This window comes from Neodiprion fabricii, chromosome 7 (genome assembly GCF_021155785.1).
Source record: "Neodiprion fabricii isolate iyNeoFabr1 chromosome 7, iyNeoFabr1.1, whole genome shotgun sequence".
Lineage (NCBI taxonomy): Eukaryota > Metazoa > Arthropoda > Insecta > Hymenoptera > Diprionidae > Neodiprion > Neodiprion fabricii.
Genome location: NC_060245.1, coordinates 24,837,538 through 24,861,006, shown reverse-complemented (window position 1 = coordinate 24,861,006; position 23,469 = coordinate 24,837,538). Strand labels below are relative to the sequence as shown.

Sequence of the window (23,469 nt, the reverse complement as noted above, 5' to 3'; positions counted from 1 at the left end):
CGCATAGGTGATTTTGGTAATATACCGGTCAATGCGGTTCGCATTCACTCCGCGAGAAAATTAGACTGGTCAACGTCGAGCAAACAAGGTGTAAAACGATGGAATGGGAGTTCGCGCAGAGCGGGAAACACAGAAGCTGGGTGCCCTCGATACGGGAGGGGTGCATTCGGGCGTTTGAAGGAAAGAAATGAGCTGGTAAACATAGACTTATACAGAGAGGGGGTAAGAGAGAGAGAGAGAGAGAGAGAGAGAGAGAGAGAGAGAGAAGGTCAAGAGAGGTAGGTGGAGTTGAGTTGAAGATTCGTATGAAATACACGTGACGTTTACTACCTTACCGGCTGGCCCACAAAGACGCAAACGTATTATAAATAGATCTCCTTCGGGCGCGAGAAAAGGTAACGATAGAAGAGAGAAACGGCGGAGAGATGGCGTAGAAAGAGAGAGAGGAATGCAAAACCTCGGCTGAAGAGAGGCGGCAACGGGAGGGACGAAGAGGAGGATGCCGGGCGCGGCGCTACAATCCGCGGGTTTATAATCTTGTTAGGATTTCGTGGAATTATTGCTGAGATTTACGATCCGTCGACCGAGTTACACTCACTTTCAGCGACACTCCTGGCGATGAGCTTTCCGCCACCTCCGCGGCCCAGCGTGCATCTGCAATACGATATTATCGATCTCACGAAGACGACGGACAAAGAATAAGCGACAAAGAAAACTTTGGGCTATCAAGCACCCTGGCAAAGTCGTCGCGCGTGAAGCGTATAGTTGGCAAACGAGATACGTGGATAGCCGAGGGACAAAATCAGATCAGAACGGAAGTCCATGAACTTACTAGGTTTGCAAGATTGTCAGATAATTGTTTGATAATCGTTGACAGTGGATGTTTGGCAGCAAGTGTCGCGAGTCGCGCGAGAATCGGTTTCTCTTTGTCGCGTGGTCGACGTCAACGGGCTGCTGCTCGAGAGTTTTTATCCGCGCGAAGACACGTGTCGCGAGGCGTGTTACACAGGCACACTGACGCGCAGGAAGAGAGCGTGCAGGTCCGGGCGAGAGTACCGAGTGACTCTTCTCGGAGGTCCGGAGGATTCACCTTAAACCGTGGGATGTAGCTGATACGCACGCCTTGACGGCAACGGGGCGCGTGGCAATCAAAAGGCCATTCGACGTCGCATCAAGGCATCGCCACACTATCGACAGTGTGTAGGATTCGTCGTGGGCCGCGACAGACCCGCGTCATCCGAAATCGGGACGCGGGTATAGAGAATTACGCGGAGAGGGGGAGGAATGAGAGAAAGAAACGTTGAACAACCCGAAGGGTGCAGGAGAGCCATGGCGGGATAGTGCTCGAGCGAATCAAACACCCTCGTAAAATCTATCAAAGCCGCAAGAGCATTACGCCGGTTTATCGCTCGCGTGATATTATTTCCAAACTTTATCACCGTCTCTATAACTCGCGTAAGATCCGCCGTTGTGTTCCACGGTGCCAGTTAAAGGTTAAGAGCGTCTCGTCGTTATTCGTACGCGACGGCGTCTCGTCTCCTCGACCCAGCCGACCACCCATGTCGACGGATTTCAAGCCTAGCTTGAAATTATTCAGCAGGAGCCACGCCCTGGTGAAGATTATGGATGTGATCGTGTTTTGTCTATTTCACCCCGCACGTATGTCCCCGAAGACCGGAGTCACACTTGGGGCTAAGTTGCGGGAACGAAACCCCGTTCAACTGGTGCTACCACCGCAGCCGCTCCGGAGAGGGTACCGCGGGCTCATCCATATTGGAACGTTTTGTTTTCCGAGATTATAACTCGGCTGGATCACGGAGCACACCCACGCTCAACATGTACGATCCTAGATAGATCTGGGTGTACCGGGAACAGATGGGTCAGCCTACGGATAATCGAGATACAATTATTTGATTCAAAATTAACGAGTACCTGCGGCAACGATCTAGGGCTTGGGGGTTGCGCCACATGATATTGGTGATGGTGGTATTTTCGCCTGGCTGGACTTGTAACCAGTAGGTGCACGCTGAACACACCGGAAACCTCTGCGCATTGCGGACGATTATTCTTGAAACCAATCATCTGCAGTAAAACATAGCGAATCAAACATGTATTGCTTCTAAAAGGGGGAATCACGATGAAAAACTTTAGTATGTACAACGCAGGGTTTCTAGTTGATGTGTGTATGTTTGCAATTTGAATTTTTTGTTGGTGAAATAAAATATCTCATTTTCGGAATTGTAACGTGCCCTCTTGAATTGAATTCACAGCTTGGGCTGAATCATGATTTGAATGAATTGTAAATAGCTTTGATACTCGGTTTCTCACGGTAAGCTGTGATATCAGAAGAGTGAAGAGATTTGAAGATCAAATGATGATAAATAAAAAAGAAAAACAGGAGCAAAACAGAAAACCACGCCGATGGCTGTGGGAGCATAGGAGAGAGATTCTTGGAAATCGACAACTTCCGGTGTGGCTTTTGGACGGCGTCGACTCCTCGACCCAAATCTCTACAACAGCGCAGCGCGGCGCACAGAGCTCCACGGATTGGTCAACTGTAATGAACCACCAGACGGCAAATATGCCTCTAAAGATTTTACAATTTTAACAAGTCAAGTATTTTCACTTGAATTCCGGAGAAGTCTTCACTACAGGGTACTACGATAAGATTTTTGGTTTTCACATGTGACCGTTCTGCCAGGGTCTTCGGTATTTAGTTATTCCCTCCTTTTTTATTTCCTCGCTATTCTTCCGATTGAGGTAATTTACCACTTCGGAACGCGAATGTAAATGTTGGAGATAATGGAGGGAAAAAGGTGGTGCGGGTGGTAGGGAGGCATAAGGCTTAGCAGTGAAACTGTGGCAAGTTGTGGCGCGAATTAGCGAGGTAGCGGACCACGACTGGATGGAATCTTTCAACTTTCAGTCGACTGCCAAATACCACCAAAGCAAACACGACGGTATATAAAGAGTGTGAGTCAGGTGTAACTGGACAGCCGGCGGCACCTTTTTGGTGATTCGGCAGAACGCTTCGGCCGGCGACTTAACATATCACGGGCTTCGCGAACCTGTATCGGTATGTCGGGGATGAGGTTCGGTATATTGTTTACAAGCATAATTAATTACCAAATCGCTTTTCTGTCGCAAGCGCACAGAAGTTGTATTGTACGTTCGAGCGTAACTCCACCGGAATAAAATCAAGCTGGTACCAACGTTCCGAAACTTGGTTTACAGCGATGCGAAACCATTGCGTTACGCAACAAGTTGTACGCAGTGTCGTATTAATGAATCAACGGCACTTGAAAATTGTTGACATTTCGTTGATTCACCGTTTAGTACATTTCACTATATAATGAACACGATGCCGATAGACGAGACATGTACGTCCGATTTTGGCCAAAACATTTTTATCTAGACACGATTTCCGTTCTCTACAAATTTTCCGCTTAGATAAATACCAAGAACACAGATATCCTCGGCATCGTGACGGTGAACCGAACCTGCGGAAAATTCATCTGTAACCTGTGAGAATTTCCTCGTGAGTTCTCGACTGGCGGCCGCTCGGATGTCTGGTGGAGAATGGCTAATACAAGAGCTGGAAATCTATGTATCAGGACGTGTTCACCCGGTGATAAATAACAGTGTGTTGGAAATAATATCTCGACTTGATGTAACTAACCGTATGGGATTTGGATGGAAGAAATGAGGTGTGTTAAATTTTCTGAAAAAAGGCATGCGACCGTTGTGACAGGCGTGAGAAGACGAAAGTGTAACCTACAGTTAGATCAAAGTAAGAACAACAAAGTCGGGATGCCGTCGTTTCTCGAGAGCGGGAGGCGTGGAGGAGGAAACCGGCGGGAAGGAGGCTGATGCCGGTAGGAGTATAGAGAATAATGTGCAGAGCGCGAGAGCCGAAGAGGTCCGGAGGGGGATCCCGTCAAACTTACCACGCGCAATACAAAGTTTACTCAATTAATTTACTCCTTGACAGTTTACCCGTACCAACCCTCCGCGGCTTGTCGTGAATAAGGGAGTCGGAAGGATAAGTGGCTCCTGGAGTAAACCTGCCAGTTGCCACGCTTTTCACCGTGTAGAAGCCGTGTCGACTGTAGAGCAGAGAGACACGAAGGGAACTGGCAAGAATTCGACAATTACGTGACTCGGGCGTAACTGATGATCACCACCGGCAGCGGTATAAGTATACCGCCTTCCTTCGCGCGGAGACAGCCAGAATGTGCAGCATCATTCGGCTAACTGGTTTTCGCGTCTTCCCGCCAATGATCCCGGCCCACGTGCCACCATCTGCTGCAACGAGCCGAAGTGCAGCAGTGTCCACGGTACATCCAGCCCTGACGGTGTCCATTTACCTCGTCCAACATTCGAACCCCTCACAAATTTTTTTCTTCAATTTTTGCTGATTTGCGCATTCTTGCTGATTTTCACAGTCAAATCTTCTTCCCAAGACTAGATACAGTACGGTATACATATTTAGGATATCTACGATAAAGTCCGGCGTCTTCGGGAATTTTTCGATAACACCGTCTCGTCACAATACGAAATGTATGTGACACGTCCACGGTATTTCGACGCAGTTACCGAAGACCATCCGTATGATACGAACCTGGCGGTTCTTGTATCGAAACCCGTCATCCCCGGATTGTAAGATTGGCAAGTTTTACACAGCGAGAAAAATAACGAGAAGCATTATGTCTACCTAGACCTGCAACGGTCTCCAGATGAAGTTTATGCGGCTCGCTAAAAGTGGTACCTACCTATAGTCTTTCATGCATACTAGATGATTGTGTGTTTATGTGTGAATGTGTGTAGGTATAGTGTCGGACGAAGCCTTCTCCGAGACCTCCGTAATCCTGACATAATCCTGGTTTAAGGTCCTCTAAAGCCAGCGGGTGGGCCGGGTCCATCCCGAGTCCGGTCTGGCCCCCGGTTTTTAAGTTCTCAAGGTAACCCCGAGAGCAAATTCGCTTTCTCTAATTCCGGGAAAAATTCTGAAAATGGTTTACGAGCGATCGGTCAAAGCCTCGTCATGCACAATGACTCTACGACCAAGTTACACCTCGAACCATCCAGCCTTACACCAATACTGGAGAATAAACTGGGAAGAATTTATTTTATGAACGTATTCGAATATTTACGAGGACCTCCCAAATGCTTCACAACATTGATCCAATATAGAACGACCCCGTAACTTCATAATGTAATAAATATCTGCTCGTTCTGACCAAGGTTATTTTGATTCTCGCCGAGTTGGCGTATGTACGACACCGGCAGCAATTTAACGGCCAGAATCCCCGGCCTAGGCTTATAACCCCTGCTTCCGCGGCAGATTGTCCGAACGTTTTATTCCACTCGGTCGAGTAAACCTTAACTTGGATAAATAAACACGTCGGCAAACAAACGAATAAACGAACAAATGAATATTTTTTCGACACGGTAGACGTCGAGGACTGTGGATGGCTGCGGTAAGTGTTATACCTGTATTGGGTGCACCGTGGTTGCTCGTTGATCAATCATTGTGATTGGGATCGGGTTCAAGGTTTCAGCCTTAGGTTGCAGTATCCGCCTCCGTAAAATTTGGATGACATTGTTAGATGGCACGGAGTGAAATTTTCGGTCCTTTTCATTGTTCACGGAGGGGGATCAAAGTCGTTCCGGTCGGTAATTTCATCCCAATTCAATTTTACAATATTACTGTTTCAACGCGACTTAAATTTTTTAGAGAGCACCGCTATCAGTTTCTCCCATTGCCAAGACAAGAGTCCGTGGACTCGGAGGGCGAGCCCGAATATGAAAGGCTATCGCACTAAATTAAGAATCTTGGCACGCGAGAGCAGCGAATGGATGCGTTACGGGATACGTAGATGCAGACGGGCATCCGCTCGCATAGGTACCGATGGCGTAGATACTGTATATATATATTATATATGTATACCTACGCTCGTTTCCCTACAGGTCAGAAGTGATTTTAATTTACTCGGGAGTCTTTATAGTCGCTCCATTGCCGCCGCTGCCGCCGCGACCCCCCTCCCCTTACCGAATCCCCTCTAGACCCTTCAACTGGCCCACTTCTCATTTCCGGGAAATGTATTAGAAAAATATAATAATTTTAATACTTATTAGGTGATGAACTTTGGCTAGGTCAAACGCGACTGCACAGCGATCCCGGAAACTATTTCTGGACGACAATCTGACGTAAACCGAAGTAGCTGACAAGTTGGTTTGCATGCAGTACCTAGATCTACAGCGTTGCATGAGATTTGAGTATCAGAGGAATTGACCCGCCATTATTCGTTGGTCAAAACGATTCACCATACAATAGGTGTGTAATGTCTGTAATTCGTAACTACGACCGATCGCCAGTTGGTGGCGCAAGTTTTCGGTAAGATTCGACAATTCAGGGTACGGACGAGAAATAAACCGTCGGAATATAAAATTTGACGGATATTTTGAGCCACGGTGTAGCATTTGATGTCTTTTCTGTATTATAAATAACCAAGCCAAGTTTATCTATACGTAATATGTACAATCATTCGTGTCGCGATGTCCTGTCAAAACACGAAATGACTGTCGAGAGTTACTTTTACGAGATCCAGCGTTCAAGTCCTGATTTCTTAAAGATATTCACCCTGCGCCGAGACGTGCGAGGCACCTGCATTACGTGTGTAGGTGTACGACCGTAGCATAACTCGGACCGGACGATCCATGAGCAAAGTGGTGTCGTGCTAGGAGCTAGTTAGTAGGCAGCGTACGTGCCTTTTAGAACAAAACACGGAATAATAACGAAAATGAAACGCTTATTGCCCGAAGCAAATCACGCGACGCCTTTTGTTGCAGTAGCGACTGGGAAACGTTTCTTATTGCAAAACGAGTCACCGCAAGCTCCCGATCGTCTAGGCGCGAGGTCGCGTAAAAGTTATACCCCGCCGCGCGACGTTCAAAGGCGGGATGCACGTAGGGTTGGAACGGGATTTGAGAGATGCGAGGAAAAGCGCGGAGAGGCATATTGCCTATACCTAACCTACATATGCATGTACCTGCCGGCTGGTGTCTTTGTGAGAATTCTCCTTACATATGCAGGCTGCCGTGCGGAATATACCGTCGGACATTAAATAGAAATACATTTCACCGTGGCTATACGTATGCCCGTGCGTATGCGCGACGAGTGGGATCCTACATGTAATACGCGGCCGAGCGAGAGGTCAATACTTGTATACGTTTGGCGCACGCACCGACTTCTTGTTCACATGTCTGTTGAGGAAACGTTCATGGCTAAAACACGTGTTCACAACTTTACCGCGATGCCGTGGCGTGTACGTAGGTACGGGAGGAGGTAGTACTCGTGTGCCGTCGTATGGAACACGCCGTGCGGGCTCGCGCGCGCTGCTCGTGGAGGAATCGCGGTATCACGATCGTCGAGGAAAGAGAGAAGATCGTTATATTTTGTGCTCTCGGATCTAACGTCACCGGGTAGCAGAGCAAGAACGCAGTGTACGCTGATGATCGCTGGGCGTTACATGTCCATTTTCATCTCTTCGTGCTGTTCCATGGTCTCATGGCCTCTTCGTACATAGTGTAATAAATTGCGACAGGTTACTTATATTGGAATTGTTGAACAGGAACGGAAAGGTATAACAGATGCCACTGGTATGATTTGCGTTGGCAATTGAAACTCGTTCGCGGCTCAGGAGATATAAAAAAAAAAGGGGGTAAAGGAAAGAGATGATGCAGAGCGGCAACGGGGGGAAAAGAAGAAGAATAAGAAAAAAGAGAAGGAGAAAAAGAAGCAAGACAATGAGACTGTACTGCGAGAGATGGTGAAATTTGCATATTAAATGGCTGGAGATTTATAACATTTGGTCAGAAGAGATGGTGTAGGACTATCTGCCTGTCCCTAATAAATAAACTGCCCGCAAATATACTTACTCCGCGAATCGTTTCCTCAGGGTCAAAACATTTCAAAGTTCCGATCGTGTAGAACCGTAGATGTTAACGGATAGCGAAATGAAACTCGCCCTGTAAAATCGATCTTAGCCCAATATAATATCGATAATACTCCACCAGATGTGGCGAATCACAGGTGAACGTGCTTTTATGCCTTGCAGATAGAGAGGAAGAAAACAAACTCCAGGCGAATAACAATTTCAACATCTAGTTTTTCCACCCGACGGTGTCATTGATTGAAAGATGATTGAGCAACGGGGTTTCCCTTCACGAGGTTACAAAGAAAAAAGTCGGGCCTGCCCGATCCTTATACTCGTAGAATTCAAACCATACCGAGGGCCGTGAGGAGTGAACGCGAGTGCGTTGGATAACACGTCGGATTGTATGAAAAGGGATACCCGAGGGTGAAAATAGTCAAGGGTAACGAACGAGGAAGAAAAGGGATGAGTGGTGATAACAAACACAAATTGGTGGTGTCTCGACTAATAGGCTGCAGAGGTAGGTGATGAATGGTCGTTTACTCACACATCCGTATACCTACCACTGCCCTCGCGTACGCTACACGAATGTATAGATACACGCGCGCATGATGGACATCCACACATTGACGCATAGGCCGCAAGTAGGTATACTTCGATCGTTGGTTGAACGGCATGCGAGCATTGAGGTGTTATGTGTAACGTAGTGGTGTTGAATTATTGTGCGTGGGCTCGACGCCGGCACAATAACTGACCCCCACGGGGGGCCCCATCGTCGCTCGGACCCAACACAGGCTCGATTCCTCGCGTGGGATGGAGAAGAGAGATGCTTTTGCACAGTGATTTCAATCCCCGGTATCAAGTGATTGCACCCCGTTCCCGATTCAACCTGGCGTGTAACAATGTCTCTCATACCTGTACACGTCGGGCGTTCAATTGAAAAGTAATGCGCCAGCGTCCGGCACGTAAAGGGAATTCGTGCCACAGATGAAAAAGGTATTAGAAAACGGAAGCTGTAAGAGATGGACTTTCTTTCTCTTATTCAAACCGGTCGCAGAAACTTTAACAATTCCGGTACATAATCCAGCATAACGCATCTACGGTTTATTATACACGTATACGTAGTACGTGTGCTCGCGCCATATATTTAGTTATCGTCAAGCCGGTAGAAGAATGATCTTGAACCGTGAAAGACACGCGTCGTGTTGATCTAAACCTCTATAATTATTGCCGGGGAGGTTAGAGACAATAATAGCATCATCTCCGACTCGGAGTTGGAGCCGAAGAGGGCGGGAGAGGAGGCAGGGTGAAGAAGACAGAGAGAAGTTGGACGGCGGGGAAAGGAAGGACGGGAGGGAAGAGGCTTGACACATCTCCAAGCGGTTGATTGATGGACGAGTCCGCCATGTTTATAATTAGAGGCCTCGCGTTTCCGGTCTGTCGCTAACGCATTTGCTAAGACTGTTTCTTAGCCATTCACAGGGTACGTGTATTCAATACCGCATCGAACGTGTCCCAACTACCTATAAACATATGTACGCTCAATACGATGTACCACCGCAGATACGCGGCGAGCTCTTTTTCCTTCCGCTCTTCTTTCTTCCGCTTATCCAATGCGCCGGTTGCCTTCCGACTCGTGATTTTTTACACGACGACACGCACGAAGATGAAGAAAGCGTTACGGATCGCAAGCAGAATTCTGTACCGTGCAAGAGGTGTGGATTTGGAAAAGTTTTACCGTATGACCGGTTTCGCGGTAATATTCGCGATAAATGCGTAGGTGTGTTCCTCACGGAGTTTGCCGTTGAATCAGACGAGCGACTTTGGCACCCGGCGCGTTGAGAGTACAAACGTTGCATAATATCATCTGGCTTATAGTCGAACCTTTTGCGATCATGCAGCGCGAGGCTCGCCTCGCCAGGAATTAATAGAATAAATATTAGCTCTGGTGATCAACGATTGACGTACATTCAAGGCTCAAATTATTCATTCAAAGCAAACAAACGCGACGTATATCCCCCGGCCATATTGTCTCCAAGTCGTAGTAATTTCAGTCGCTGTGACAACGACGATCAAGCGATGGTAGGGTAGCCTTGGAAATTTGGAAATTGCACGAGAACATTCGTGGCAATTTGTCACATTTTCAACAAGAATTAAATCAAGTTGTTACCGAAAGTTACGGCACTGCCGAGCGGATCGGCGTAGAGTGCGACGTTCAAAAAATAGACACGGCAGACCAGCTGACGACGCACCCCTATAGCGTCCTGTAAAAAAAGCAGCGAAGCGAAGAGCTGGTGATAAGGTGGAAGCTGTTTTGAGCGAACCAAGAGACACGGACACGTGTTTCATTTCCGTAGCCCGCATCGCGCCGTTTCCCGTGCACGTGGACGCTGTGGACCACATCCTCAGGTGGCACGGGGAATGCCAACTGTCAGAACCGAACGGACCGCGAAGACGCGCTTGGGTACGCCAATCGTTATCTAACGTAATTGCAAACTTGTATCATAAACTCACCGCGTTTTTGCATGTAGCTGAAAAGATCGTCCAAGAATTCCTTGCGTTTCGGGTCATCGTTGATCTCGTACAGCTAAAAAATAAGGAAAATCAATGTTTCGTGTGAATTGCAAATATGGCCAATCAATCTTAATTGACCGTGCTCCGTTGCATGTATTACGTCTAGCGATGATGGGATAACGCGTATTACACGCGAGGCCGCGCTATTTCGAGATACTGCAGGCAGTTTGAATTACAGCAAAGTATACATGGCACAATATGCTACCGGGGATGAAAGTCGAATATTTCGAATATCCACCGCGGTATCTGCTCATTGTATGTAAATTTTCATTACAACTGATCCCTGACCATCGACGCGTTTAGATACCCGATTTGGAAAAATACCGGCGATATAGGTAAACGCGAAAGTAAAACAATAATAACTAGCCGTTATATCTACGTCATAACGTACCTAATACTTGTTACCATATATCAGAGTCAGTCCGTCGAGGCGAGGGCCAGATATCAGACTACACAGATTTTCAAAGGTAATAGCATAGAAGAGTGGTATACGTTAAAATAAAATATTTTTTTCACCCACAACCGTGTCGATTACACACTGACTTTAGGCTCCCCTTTCGAAAATTCAGCACCTACCGCTACTGCTATTTTCTTTTTACTCTCGAAGCAATTATTATCGGAGCTACCCTGTATGGAAGAGAGAGAGAAAGAGAGAGAGAGAGAGAGAGAGAGAGAGAGAGAGAGACAGAGAGAAGGTAGGAAGGAAGGAGCTTTACTCAACCACGGAGTAAGAAGACCCACTCGAAGAGGCGTACGAGCCGGACGCATGGTGGCCGAGCCATGGACAGATTACTTAGCCCGCGTTATTAATGATTCCGTTTAACCCGCCGCTAACCCCTTCTCTTCCTTTCGACCAAACGAAACTAAGCCCCTTCGGGCAAACAGAACGCATTATCATATTTGTTATGTACGATGTGCTATATCTAATTCGAAAGCTTTTAATTGCTTTTATAATACGGAGGGAGGCAGGAGAGGGCAGCTCTCCTTCCTTCGTAGATCTGTCCACGATAATTTATACTTAACACGTCGCAGTGCAGTCCGAGACAACCGCATCGTCGCACCCGTACCTCTGCTAAGGGACCCCTGGAGGGGACTGTTATTAATTTATTATAGCCATATGCGAACAACGTATGTACCTAACACTTGCATCGTTTGACCCAGTGCCTTTTAAATGATTATTTCTCCTGTTCTATTGTATCCGTTCTCCGCCTGAAGATGGTACCTTATACACATAATTAATCGTCCCGATACCGCAGGTGTGCAGCTGATCGAACGCAGCTTGACAAACATTTCATACCGTTCTCGGTACGCGTCGCACCAGATTTACGTATCCTATCAACAAAATAGATAGTATTGTAAAGGAGCTGGTAAAATACCTTGAACTTGGCGACCAAGAACAGCTTCCGCAAACATGAAACTAATCAGTACCTGTACCCAGAATTACTAGGACGGAAGAGATGAAGTTTTCTTGCGATACATCCCGCCGTTCCTGCATCGAATGTTTTAGATACCCACCCCCGGCGTCTTCCATTTCGGCAAAGCTTCAGTATAATGTATACGGGTCATTCCGATGTGTCTGGATATGCCCGATACAATATGTGACCCCTGTTACAGATACCTACTTAACCGTACCGACCTCGCAGTCCTGGTGTCCGCCTAACAACCACGAGCAGTCAACCGATACAGTTCATTTCGTGAGCGGAGTATTTCTCAAAATCATTTTGTAGCATTTTCTTGCGCTTTTGTTTTTCGTTGTTTCTCTCCACTGTTTCGTTTTTCTTTCCTCCGTAGCACAGAGAAACTCGTTAGAGACGGCACCGACACAACATACTCACGGAGAACAAATTGAAGGTGTTTGTGTGTGTGTGTGTGTGTGTGTGTGCGAGAGAGAGAGAGAGAGAGAGAGAGAGAGAGAGAGAGAGAGAGAGAGAGAGAGAGAGAGAGAGAGAGAGAGAGAGAGAGAGAGAGAGAGAGAGAGAGAGGGGGAGAGAGAGAGATAGAAGTTGAACCAGAGTATTGATTGATCTACCGTTAAGTAGAGACTGACTGACGAGCCTCTGATGCGTTGGAGAAGGGGAAGGAGAAGATGAAGGTGGCAAGGGGTAAGAGGTGAGAGGCAAGAATGAATAAGGGAGTCGGGAGTCGGGAGTCCGGGAGAATGAGACAAACGAGATAAATGAGAACGGAATTCGCTCTCCAAGATTCGTTTGCTCCATTCCCAACGAGACTCCACCCTTCCGGCGTTTTCGGTCTTAGCTTTCCTATTCCGTAGACTCAAAGGTTCGCGCCCTTCCGCGATAGACGATCAGGGACGAGCTGTCGGGTAATCACCTCACCTCACCTCACCTCAGATCACCTTACCTCACCTCACCTCAACTCACCTCACATCACCTTACCTCACCTCACCTCACCTCACCTCACCTCACCTCACCTCACCTCACCTCACCTCACCTCACCTCACCTCACCTCACCTCACCTAACCTCACCTCACCTCACCTCACCTCACCTCACCTCACCTCACCTCACCTCACCTCACCTAACCTCACCTCACCTCACCTCACCTCACCTCACCTCACCTCACCTCACCTCACCTCACCTAACCTCACCTCACCTCACCTCACCTCACCTCACCTCACCTCACCTCACCTCACCTAACCTCACCTCACCTCACCTCACCTCACCTCACCTCACCTCACCTCACCTAACCTCACCTCACCTCACCTCACCTCACCTCACCTCACCTCACCTCACCTCACCTCACCTCACCTAACCTCGCCTCGCCTCGCCTCGCCGCGACGCGACGAGTCCTTTTCAATGTTTACTAACGGCATGCGTTCATCGCTTTCGGATCCCCTCGCAAGTACCATCATTGTTAGATGCATGGATGCGCATTAAATTAGGCATGCATACCTATCAACCTTGCGCTGCCTATCCACCCGTACATGCAAGCAACGCCTCGCGGCAGACGTACGTGAGAATCGACCTTGCCGCGTGCATCCTATAATACAGGCATGCGTGCGCACACTTGTGAAACAGCCATCTTATCACTTTCTGTTCCACGGCTTCTAACCCCGTACCTTTTTGCAACACGTCGCTAGGTTTAACGACCAATAATTATCGATGCTCAGCTTTTTCTCGGCAAAGAGATTGCGATAGCGAAGACCTGGGTATACTCTTCCTGCCTAGCGTTGATAATTCACCGCGATAACCAACAGTTTAACTACGGAAACTTGCCGTATCTGACAAATTGTAGAAGCGCCGAAGTACACGCGTCGTATCCAATGGCAGAGTAGACTACTTGCAAAAGTTAAAGGTGTAGCCTGGCGAAAAATATACTCAAAGGTGTAACGAGGATGGCACGAAGATCTTATTCGATACGAATAGAAGAGTTAAAATAACAACAACAACAACAACAACGAGAGTGCCGATAACGCGAGGACCGTGGTAATAATGAAGTAAAATTTCCAACCCACTGCCCCCTTGTAAAACCCTGACCGAGCGATCCTTGTTTTCTTATTGCGTTAATTATGTAATTGGTTGTATGCACGAGTACTTCTATACGAGCGCGAGGGGTGAGGTAGGCAGGCAGACAGGCCGACTGTACGCACCTACACTATTCGCTGAATCGCTACTTCGCCGAGTGCACAAGCTGCAGCCTCGAGTCAACTTCCGGTAGTAAAGTTTTTAAGGGCAAGCCTTCGCAACGCGTGACTTACATTAACGCCGCTCCCGCGCCACCTATACCCGTACTAACGGGGTCTTGCAAGATTTACCCGGGATAAGATACATACTCGCGAAATTGCACCCCTTTGTATATACGCAAAAAATCGTTCTTCGACCTTTCACATCATCGTTCGGACTCCGTACTCGACGGAGTCGTATCGGTCATAGCTCTGAAATGCCAGCCGCGCTAGATGGAAAACGGTATCGGTAAGACAAGAGGAGCAAACGAGATTTATTTTCAGAAAATTTACCGGTACAGTGCTTGGCATGAAGCATCTTTCTAGGTACCGAGAAGTGGGTAAGCGACGCGCCGTTACGGTGCATCTTCGAAGATCCAACGTTATCATGTACCTACGCGGGGTAGAATAATAGCGCCAGAACTCCGCCGTTATAACGTGCTTCTAGCCGCGCGACGTGCAGGTATTTAAGTAGCACGGATAGCGAAGGCAATTATAATTATTATGACGTAAGTGCAGGACGGCCGTTACGGTCCTATAAAATCTCCATACCAGCTATCAATGCGCGGACGCGACGCACGGTTGCGGTAACGATTTCGCCTGGGTTCGCCATTTGCCGGGACGATGTATTCTTTATACCTTGGCGGTGCGCGTATTGTGTGTGCGAGCGTGTGCATATGCGTAGCAAATACAATGGGTAGGTAGTAGGTACATCGATGCAAAATGGAATCTCGTCGCAGTTATGAAAATGCTGACGACATATTTTGCATGGAAAAATTATATAAATTTGATATGACGCCCATCAAGGACAATGAATATCAACTGAGGACAAGTTATCCCAGCGCGGAACAATGACGCAGTTTCAACTACTACAGTTCGTGCCGTTTATTTGTACGCGGACGATCGAAGAACGACCACGGTCGAGGACGAGGACGAGTGCAGTACTCAATGCTTTCCGTCCGCCTATTCCTTGGACCGAATCAATCAGCTTTATTCGTCCGATATCGGCTTTCGGATAAAGATAAATCCTCTTCTAATCTGATGAGGTCCTTCCCACTTGTCCACAATTCCCTTTTCTTGGCCAAAACCGCGTGTAACACTTAACAAGCTCTACGCCAGATTGATCCTACGTTTTTGTTACTTGTCCGAAAGGCCCTTAAAGTGAGATATCCATTCGCTCCTCGTTCTTGTATGATTTTAAACGCCAGCCTAATTTTCCAGCCATCTGGAATAACTGCGGCAAATCCACAGTAGTACAACTTGTGGAATAACTCGCGTGGTTTCAATGATTAGACCTTTATGCGCTACCGGAATTGCAACAAAATGATTCGCGCTGAGGATGCAGAGAAGAGAGAACTTTGCGAAGAATGACTGTCGTTTATCTTTGATAACAAGTCTGATTTACCGCCGCGTCTCGCATACAAATAGACATAGATACGGCATGTGATATTTATAACTGCTTTTTCTTGTCTATTCTGTCTTTCGTCCTAATGAGGACTCTACGACATCTCATCTCACCGTTGAAACTTGTATGAGAGTGACAATCTTGTGGCTCTTGGTGTCGATGCACACCGACGTCTTTCGTTAACAATTGTTACGAAAGGCGATACTGGTAAAGGAGCGCGTGTGCGGTTGATAAGGAGAAACAAGATGCGAACACCAAATACCGATCGGACACAGAAATAAAATGTGCTCGCGATATTAGTGGCACGGACGTGAGGCAGCGTCTCATTTCCACTTGTTCTTAACCAGTTTGGCTATATCGCTCTGTCGAGGACGGATGTAGAGAAATTTTATACCCGTAGCTGGAAATATTAAATTGCACCTAAAAGTCACGTTTCATGTTGGCCGCCTATAATAACCTTTGAGGACTTTTTCATACCTCTTTGCTCGTGCCCGAACCTGCCCCTCAGTCATCTACAGAGGCATTTAAAAAACGTTTTATTACTTTTTTCGATATTTTTCCCTTCGCTCGCGGTGGGCGGGCAATCTCGCGCGGCACGTACCGCGCACGTAACCTCCCGGTCTATACGTAAATGTTCGAACAATGTCAACCTATTGCTGTCGCTCAATTCTATCTACGTTCATTTGAAACTTTGATAAGATAAAAGCAAATCCTGACCGACGCGACGACGAAGAGACAGTCGAGTGAGATAGCGCGCGGTAAGAGGTAAGAGGTGTAAGTTCAGCTTTCAGCGGTAAGTTTTGAGTGGTGAAATGAAAAATTACGAGACAACCGACATGCCCCGCTTGTAAGCGCGTACGTATGGGTGTTTCACCGCAAGCTATTATAGGCACCACGCGCATACGCGATGGTCGGTAGGTATATTCGCCAGGCACGGCGGAGAAACTGCACCGCAGCGGCGAACGAATACCTATCACACCGTCGCACCCCCACGCAACGGACACATTGTAGCGAGGCTTTTGATTGCAACGCTTGGCCCGGCCGACGACTGCAACTGCCTTGGCTCACTCTGCCCATCCGTTCTTTTATTATTTATGATTTGATTTATTATAATCGAACCTCGGGACTCATTTGATCCGCACCGGCGTAACTCTACCACTGTACGTATACCCCTCCTCGATATTCTAACCTCAGACTCGTTCCCTCTCCATCCCTCGGCTAGGTTTCAGCGTCTTCTGCGACGCGGTATGCTTATAACGTGTATACGTATACGTAGACGTGCACGCACGCACGCATCGCCAAGGGCCGTTGTTGTGTACGCGGACGTGGATCCGTGATTATAATAAAACCTGCAAAGGACTCGGGCAGAGCCACTTAGAAGTCGTATTTTATGTTGAGCCTTGCCACATTAATTGATCCCAACACCTCGGCCGGTGGGACTCCACCTATATACGTAACACACAAGCGCAACGCGTCTGCTATAACGACTGAAAACGACATAACGCCCGTACGACTATCACAGTCTGCCCAGCGAAATGTGACGACGAGCACAGCAAAGAGTCGATATATCGTATTTCTTTCGATCGGATCATATCGACGATAAAATCTTATATGGGAGAATCGGTGTTCCGCACTGGAGAGGGATTGAGATACTTTGTAAACGAGCGCGAAATGATTGTCCGTAAGATGTGCATAATTTATGAATGGTAAGGCGATAACTCGGCTGCAGTTGTAGGCAATTAGACTTGGAATTTTCGTATCAATCTTAGCCGCATCGTACAATGATCCTGAGTACCCGCTGAACGGAACACAGTTAGCACTTGTTTAGAAGAGGGTTATTATATATTAGTCGGTGTTAAGAGCTGTTCGTCTCGATAGCCGTAGTAGGTGGTGCTGGCGGTGGTGGTGGTGGTGGTGGTGGTGGTGGTGGTTACTCGACAAACAGAACCGCTGCTGTAGGGACAGAGCTGCGAGGTCGCCGTCCACATAGCGTTGCCTTGTAAACAGGCGCTAACTAAGAGACTTCTAAGAGAGTTGAGATTATACACGGGTCTGCAATATATCTTCCACCTTCGTTTCCACGTTTCTTCGTTTCTCTCCTATATCCGATTCACTCTACGTCCCGTCCCGTTCAATTCCTTTGTCGTTCGACCTTTGTTCTATGGTCCGAACGATCTTCTCCCGTTAGGTACGTATCCCCAATTGAGCATCGGGAGGGATTCGTTTGCGCTTGGAGGAGATGCTCGATGAACGATGATATCAAGATTCAAATAACATCATGATCAGGAAGCGACTCTCCGGATCCCAACTGACCGGGTGTCAATGAAGAGCGAAAGAGTCGTGCTTGAATTGATGCCGAAAAGTTTCACGAATGGATGCGATACAAATCGCCGGCCGAATGTGTCGCCTTTGTCGTATTGATCCAAGGTAGCCCGATCGATTGGTAGGGGGCATATTGTACGAAATCAAAGGACAGGGAGATCTCACGGGAAAAACAACGGTTGGCTTGTCGAGGACAATCATAGTTAGCTGGGCTGCATGGCGGGGAGGGGGGGGGGGGGGGTGACGAGGGGCATGGGAAGCGCCGTGACGAGGAGTCAATCACGGACAGAGAGAAATCCAGAAAGTTTTCTCATTCTCTTATTAACAAGGAAGCGAAACAAATCGCACCAGCCTGCTAATCGTGCTGGTACACAAGACCGAACCCGACCGTCGACGGTTCGACGCGACTTCTCGACTCGACATAACCGACTCCTCGAATCGCTCGATCCTTGTCTTCGGAGCGTTTCCGAACACTACAGACAACTAAATGTATCACTCGATCCCGTCTTCACTTACTATTGAGATTCAATGAATTTTCCTCCGACAGTTCCGGGCATGTAGCGAGCGACCGCACGGCAGAGAGTGGGGAGTAAGGATTTTTTCCGAAGAATTTTTTAGTATTGAAACTGATTGCGAGATACGTTTCAAACGATATTTTTGGAGATTTTACGATCTTGGGTACTTGATAGATCATTTATCGGCGTACATTTGGCTAGGTATGACGTACGTTGGTCCTAAAACGCGTATAAAATTCCCAGGGTGCCCGATTACTGTCGATTTCTTCAACAAACTAACAAGGTACGGGGTACCCACCTCCTACACCCTTTGGTTCGGTAAACAACAAGTTTACGGCCTTTCGACCTGTAGCAAGAAGGCACAGCAGCAATCAAAATTATTAATACATTGTTTTAACTGAATCATGCGTACACGTTGGTTGAATACGTAGCGTGAACGGAAAGAACACGCTAAGAACTGGGAAATCTGATCGAAGCCACGCGTGATGTGAGGAGCATCGAAACGAAATGGTGAAAATTGAAAACCTCGAGGATAAAAGTGTTTCGGCGAGCCCTCCGTGGCAGAGTTTTTCTTTTCGTCTACGACCTCGCGCGGAAATAGTTGAAAATGATTTTAACCGGCAAATTCGTGCATAGGTAGCTAAAGAGTAAATAAAGCAAAGTAAAATAAAACGGCGGCCCCTAAAGAAAGCCTCCTATAATGAGCGGCGGCGGGCAGATTATCGCGCGTTAAACTTTTATAGACCTGATTTTCATTTATATGTTAAACACGCTATAACTCCAACTGGCCCCGTGTGTCGGCGGGCCTTGCCGAGGTGGATGTGCCGAGGAGACGGGGCAGGAGGGGGTTTATTAGATTTTATTCCTAACAGATGAGCGCCGCGGACGATATTATAAAACGATCGTCAGATATTCTTGGGCCCTTAAGGCCCCTAAGGACCCGCAGGACCGAGGATCTCTTTAACTAATCGCTTTCTATGGTTATTAAAGTGCGGTGTAGGCTGCGATCGAACGATCACTTTTAGAATATGACGATTCTTCTAGCCCGTTCACCCGGTTTGCTTCTCCAGCTTTCGTCGCGGTCGCCGCTTGTACGCACACGTTTGCGCATGCATCTCGCAATACCGCCAGGGGATCGGACTTGTTTGCGGCTTTAATATAGTCTGACCGTATGTATGAAACGTATTACGCGCACTCGGACCGCCCAAAAAATCGACATTCTTCGTTTTGAACCATGGAAGGTCTCCAAAGAATCGCCGCCTAATGGGTGTATGAAATACAGGTAGGCGATAGAGATTAAAAGTTATCGCCTCAAGTCTGAATATTTTACAGGAACAATAGACATTTTAAACGGGAAACAGAGAAAAGTTATTCGAACGACCATGATTACATTCTTTCCACGAGTGCTCTACTTGGCCCCGGTCTCCCCTACGATTCGACGGTTCTACGAAATAAAATTTCCACAGAGAAAGAGCATATATCATACGGGCTCTTTTCTCGTACACATTTCATCCTATATACTGCAGTTATACGGAATGATTATCCTGTACAGAGTCATTCTACAGAAAATATCGAGCATGACCATTTCATCGAAATAGCGCGTTTTCATCAAAAAAGAATCCGCATTCCCCATACGATCAATTCAACGGATTGCAGTTCTACAAAAAATTGAACACGTAATGGACCATTTCTAAAGAGATCCGTTCTTCGGAATATCAATTTGTTGGAAAATATCCTGGTATAGGTGCTTTGTACGGAAAATATATACTAAATAAAAGATTCTATAGAATATGGATTTAACTTAACGCCAGGACAATCGTGTAGAGGTCAGTTACACAGAATACAAATCTTGCGGTAATTATTTTGCTGTTACAAAAAACTTAGTTCATTCGTGCACTGTAAAAAACGATGGTGGAAAAAATCTCCCTAACTGAGCCGATATATATTACTAGGTACAGAATAATTCAAAATGCACTCGCTAGAATCGGTTCGGTGTTGAATCTATATTCTGTACACCTGTACTATCGTTACCGGATTGCGATTTCACATTTTAGTTCACTGCGATCCTCCCGCACTTCGTTGGGTACTTTTCCAGTCCCGACCACCGTGCCAACCCTGTGCCCTGCAGAGAGCAGGAAAGGAGAGGGGGCCCGTGTTAACTATACGATTTCCTCTCCTGTCCGCCATAAAGCGTGCAGTTAAGCGGAGTCCAGTGTAGAACAATTTTTCTTCGGAAGAGATTACGTCAAATATTCCAAGTACGATATTTTCTGTAGAATGACTGTCTAGGATTTAATTTCTGTAGAACTGCCGTATACAATAGAAAAAATTTCTGTACAACAGCCCCATTCTCTAATTTACTTACGAAAGACTTTGAACCGTAATTCATTGCTTGATAAAGAAAATCATTAACTTTATGTCAACAGACATCTATTTGTTAAGCATAAAAGCTAATGGGCTTCTGCTGATCAGGCACGAATAACTTTTTTCCCAAGCGATCAATGGATAGGGATATCCAAGAGCGATACCACAGTGTACCCAGCATCCTCATGAATTTGGAGTAGAATTCATCGCTTAGAAAACAGAATTGTTCATACTTATTTGATTGGAAAACGTCACTTGTTCCTGTTTTATTCGAGTAGAAAATTTTTTCAACGCAGTCATTTCGATCGTGTCAAACTACAGTTTTAGGTAGTGAGAGCTTAAAATAAGAGAATGGATTTTTTTGGGTCGGTATAATGTGTAAATTGATGAACGTACACACATTATACGAGGTCTTTCAGAATTATTCGTATGCGGTTAGGTTGGTGTGTGCTTAATGTATTCGGCTATAGGTGCGTTCGAAGTAGGCACTCCAATCACTCGGAACGCTCAAATCTAGTTATAAATATCAGATTCGTACTAGATCTGAGCGCTATGAGTGATTGGAGTGCATAATCCGAATGCGTCTATATCTGAATATGTGGGGAACGTCAATGGAAGCATTTCCTCGCCGCGATAACGCGACTCGAGTAAAAAATCGTTTTCCTACAACTAGCCGCAACTTGTTTAGTTTCGTTGTGCAGCCCAACTCTACTTTGTACATCCGATAAAAAAAAGTGTCCGCCATTTTTATTCATTCATTCTCAGTTTTTAGCTTCTCACCGCACGCGGTAGGTACGAAGGTATGTAGATCAGAAGTTGGTATAACCTTCCCTCCGCGCGACTTCAGCCCTGACCGGCTGAGGAGGGCCAATATAGTTTAGACGGTTGATTCACATCGGGGTAGATTTAAAAGAAATTGAAACAAGTACCCGTGTCTTTTTCGAATTAAATTCGGTCCAGCCCGTCTCTCTATCATCGTGAAGTGCATCCGGGCTCGCACATTAATCTTCGCCACACACAATACCATTGACATCTCAAATCATTTCACGTGTGGTTCGAACGCGTGAGTAAAATTATACCCAATTCAAATACTAATCCAACACGTGCTATGCAGGCCCGAAAATAGCACACAAACCGTTACTTTACACTTTCCTTAGGCAATCACCGAAGCATGAAGTATCTGCGGGATTATATCAATGGCCACGTAATGATGAAGAAAAAAATTAACCAAAGTGACGCACCTTCTCCAGCAAATTCATCGAAGTGTCGCCGAGGCTTCTCATAACTATTATTCCTGTGTAATGCAGATGGCAGGAGGATCGATTCTACAGAAATCAGTTCGAGAGTGAAGATGTTCTGCCATATATCTACAAGCTCGTTTCCACAGAAATATTTTTCTCCGGAAAGGAATTCGAGTTTCACATTAGAAATAATTCTGCACGAATTTTTCTATAGAATAGTTTTCTAGTTTCGCATATCCAAGGCAATGCCCGTTCGATACAACACAGAAGTAAATTCAATACCAATAATTTACATTAAACTAGATTACGTTAAATTTAATTAAACTAAAATGTACGAAATTGACGATTTAATGTATGATTTTGACAAGTCGATATTGCGTAAACGAATAATGTACACCAAATTTTGTAGAACATTTGCCCTTTAGAAATCGATTTCTGTAGAATCGAACCGCGTTTATTAGATGTATTCTGCGAAGAATAGAAAGATTAGTTGAAAGAAAGTTGAAACCACAATGTCACTTTGATACACTTCAGCGTCACATCGGCCACTCGCAACTTTTTAAATGTCTGTAATAAAGTTTGGTCAAAATTTACACGATTACAGGGAACAGGTGATTATTACAGAATGGTCGAAGGGGGAAAAGTAAATGAATAACGCCTGGAAATGATCAAGTTAACTTTTGGAAAAAGTGAAAGATGAAACGAAATGGCAAAATGTTTGGTAACGCGTTTCACTGTCTTATGTTAGCGACGCTTTCGGACGACGAGTCTCCCTAACGACTGGACGCCTCAACCGATTTTAAGGGTTTCAAGTTTCACCGGCATCGGAATCTCTTCAGGGTAGTTTAGCTCGCTTTAGTTCCGACCCTGCCCCCACCCCAACCCTCTGTTTCAACCTTCGCCAACCGACCATAGTACGCACTTCTTCCAAAGATATCCCTTCTTCGCCCGCATCCCTCTCTCTCCCGAACCCCGTACCCTCGGGACAAGTCCCTTTTTTCCGTAAGTTTGGCACGTTCACTAGCCAGGATTCAGGTATATGAATTTTATCTATTCAAAAATCAACCCCGGATCCTACCAACAGACCTTTCAGATTTTAGACGCGCAACTTTTTCTACTGCACGAGAAACCTGGAAGTCAACTAGCGACCTAATCAAAATAGATGACACGAAATCGACACGGATTCGCGCTCGTGACTCGACCGGAAATTAGAGATGTTTCAACAATCAGAAAGAACATTTGCCTATGACCAGTGAAAATTGTAATGGTCTGAAGAATGCTATGATAAGTTTTTACATTTTTAACGGATGATCTCATTGGAAAGGTACGGGGATTACAAATTTCGCATCTCCGAGGGGAAAGGTCCGGCTCAGTAGTCGCGGTGGATGGCATTTTTGAGCATTAGTTCTATCAGCTGTACATATAATACCG

The 23,469-nt window shown here is 46.3% G+C and overlaps 1 protein-coding gene across 2 annotated transcripts in view; it reads right to left on the bottom strand.

The window, feature by feature from the left end:
* The window catches only part of LOC124185939 (protein dead ringer), a 93,658-nt gene that overhangs the window by 17,541 nt on the left and 52,648 nt on the right, over window positions 1–23,469 (bottom strand). For both annotated transcript variants that reach the window (XM_046577180.1, XM_046577181.1), the window contains one exon: window positions 10,452–10,524. In XM_046577180.1, coding sequence (XP_046433136.1) covers window positions 10,452–10,524 — 73 coding nt within the window. The remainder of the gene's footprint in view (window positions 1–10,451; window positions 10,525–23,469) is intronic.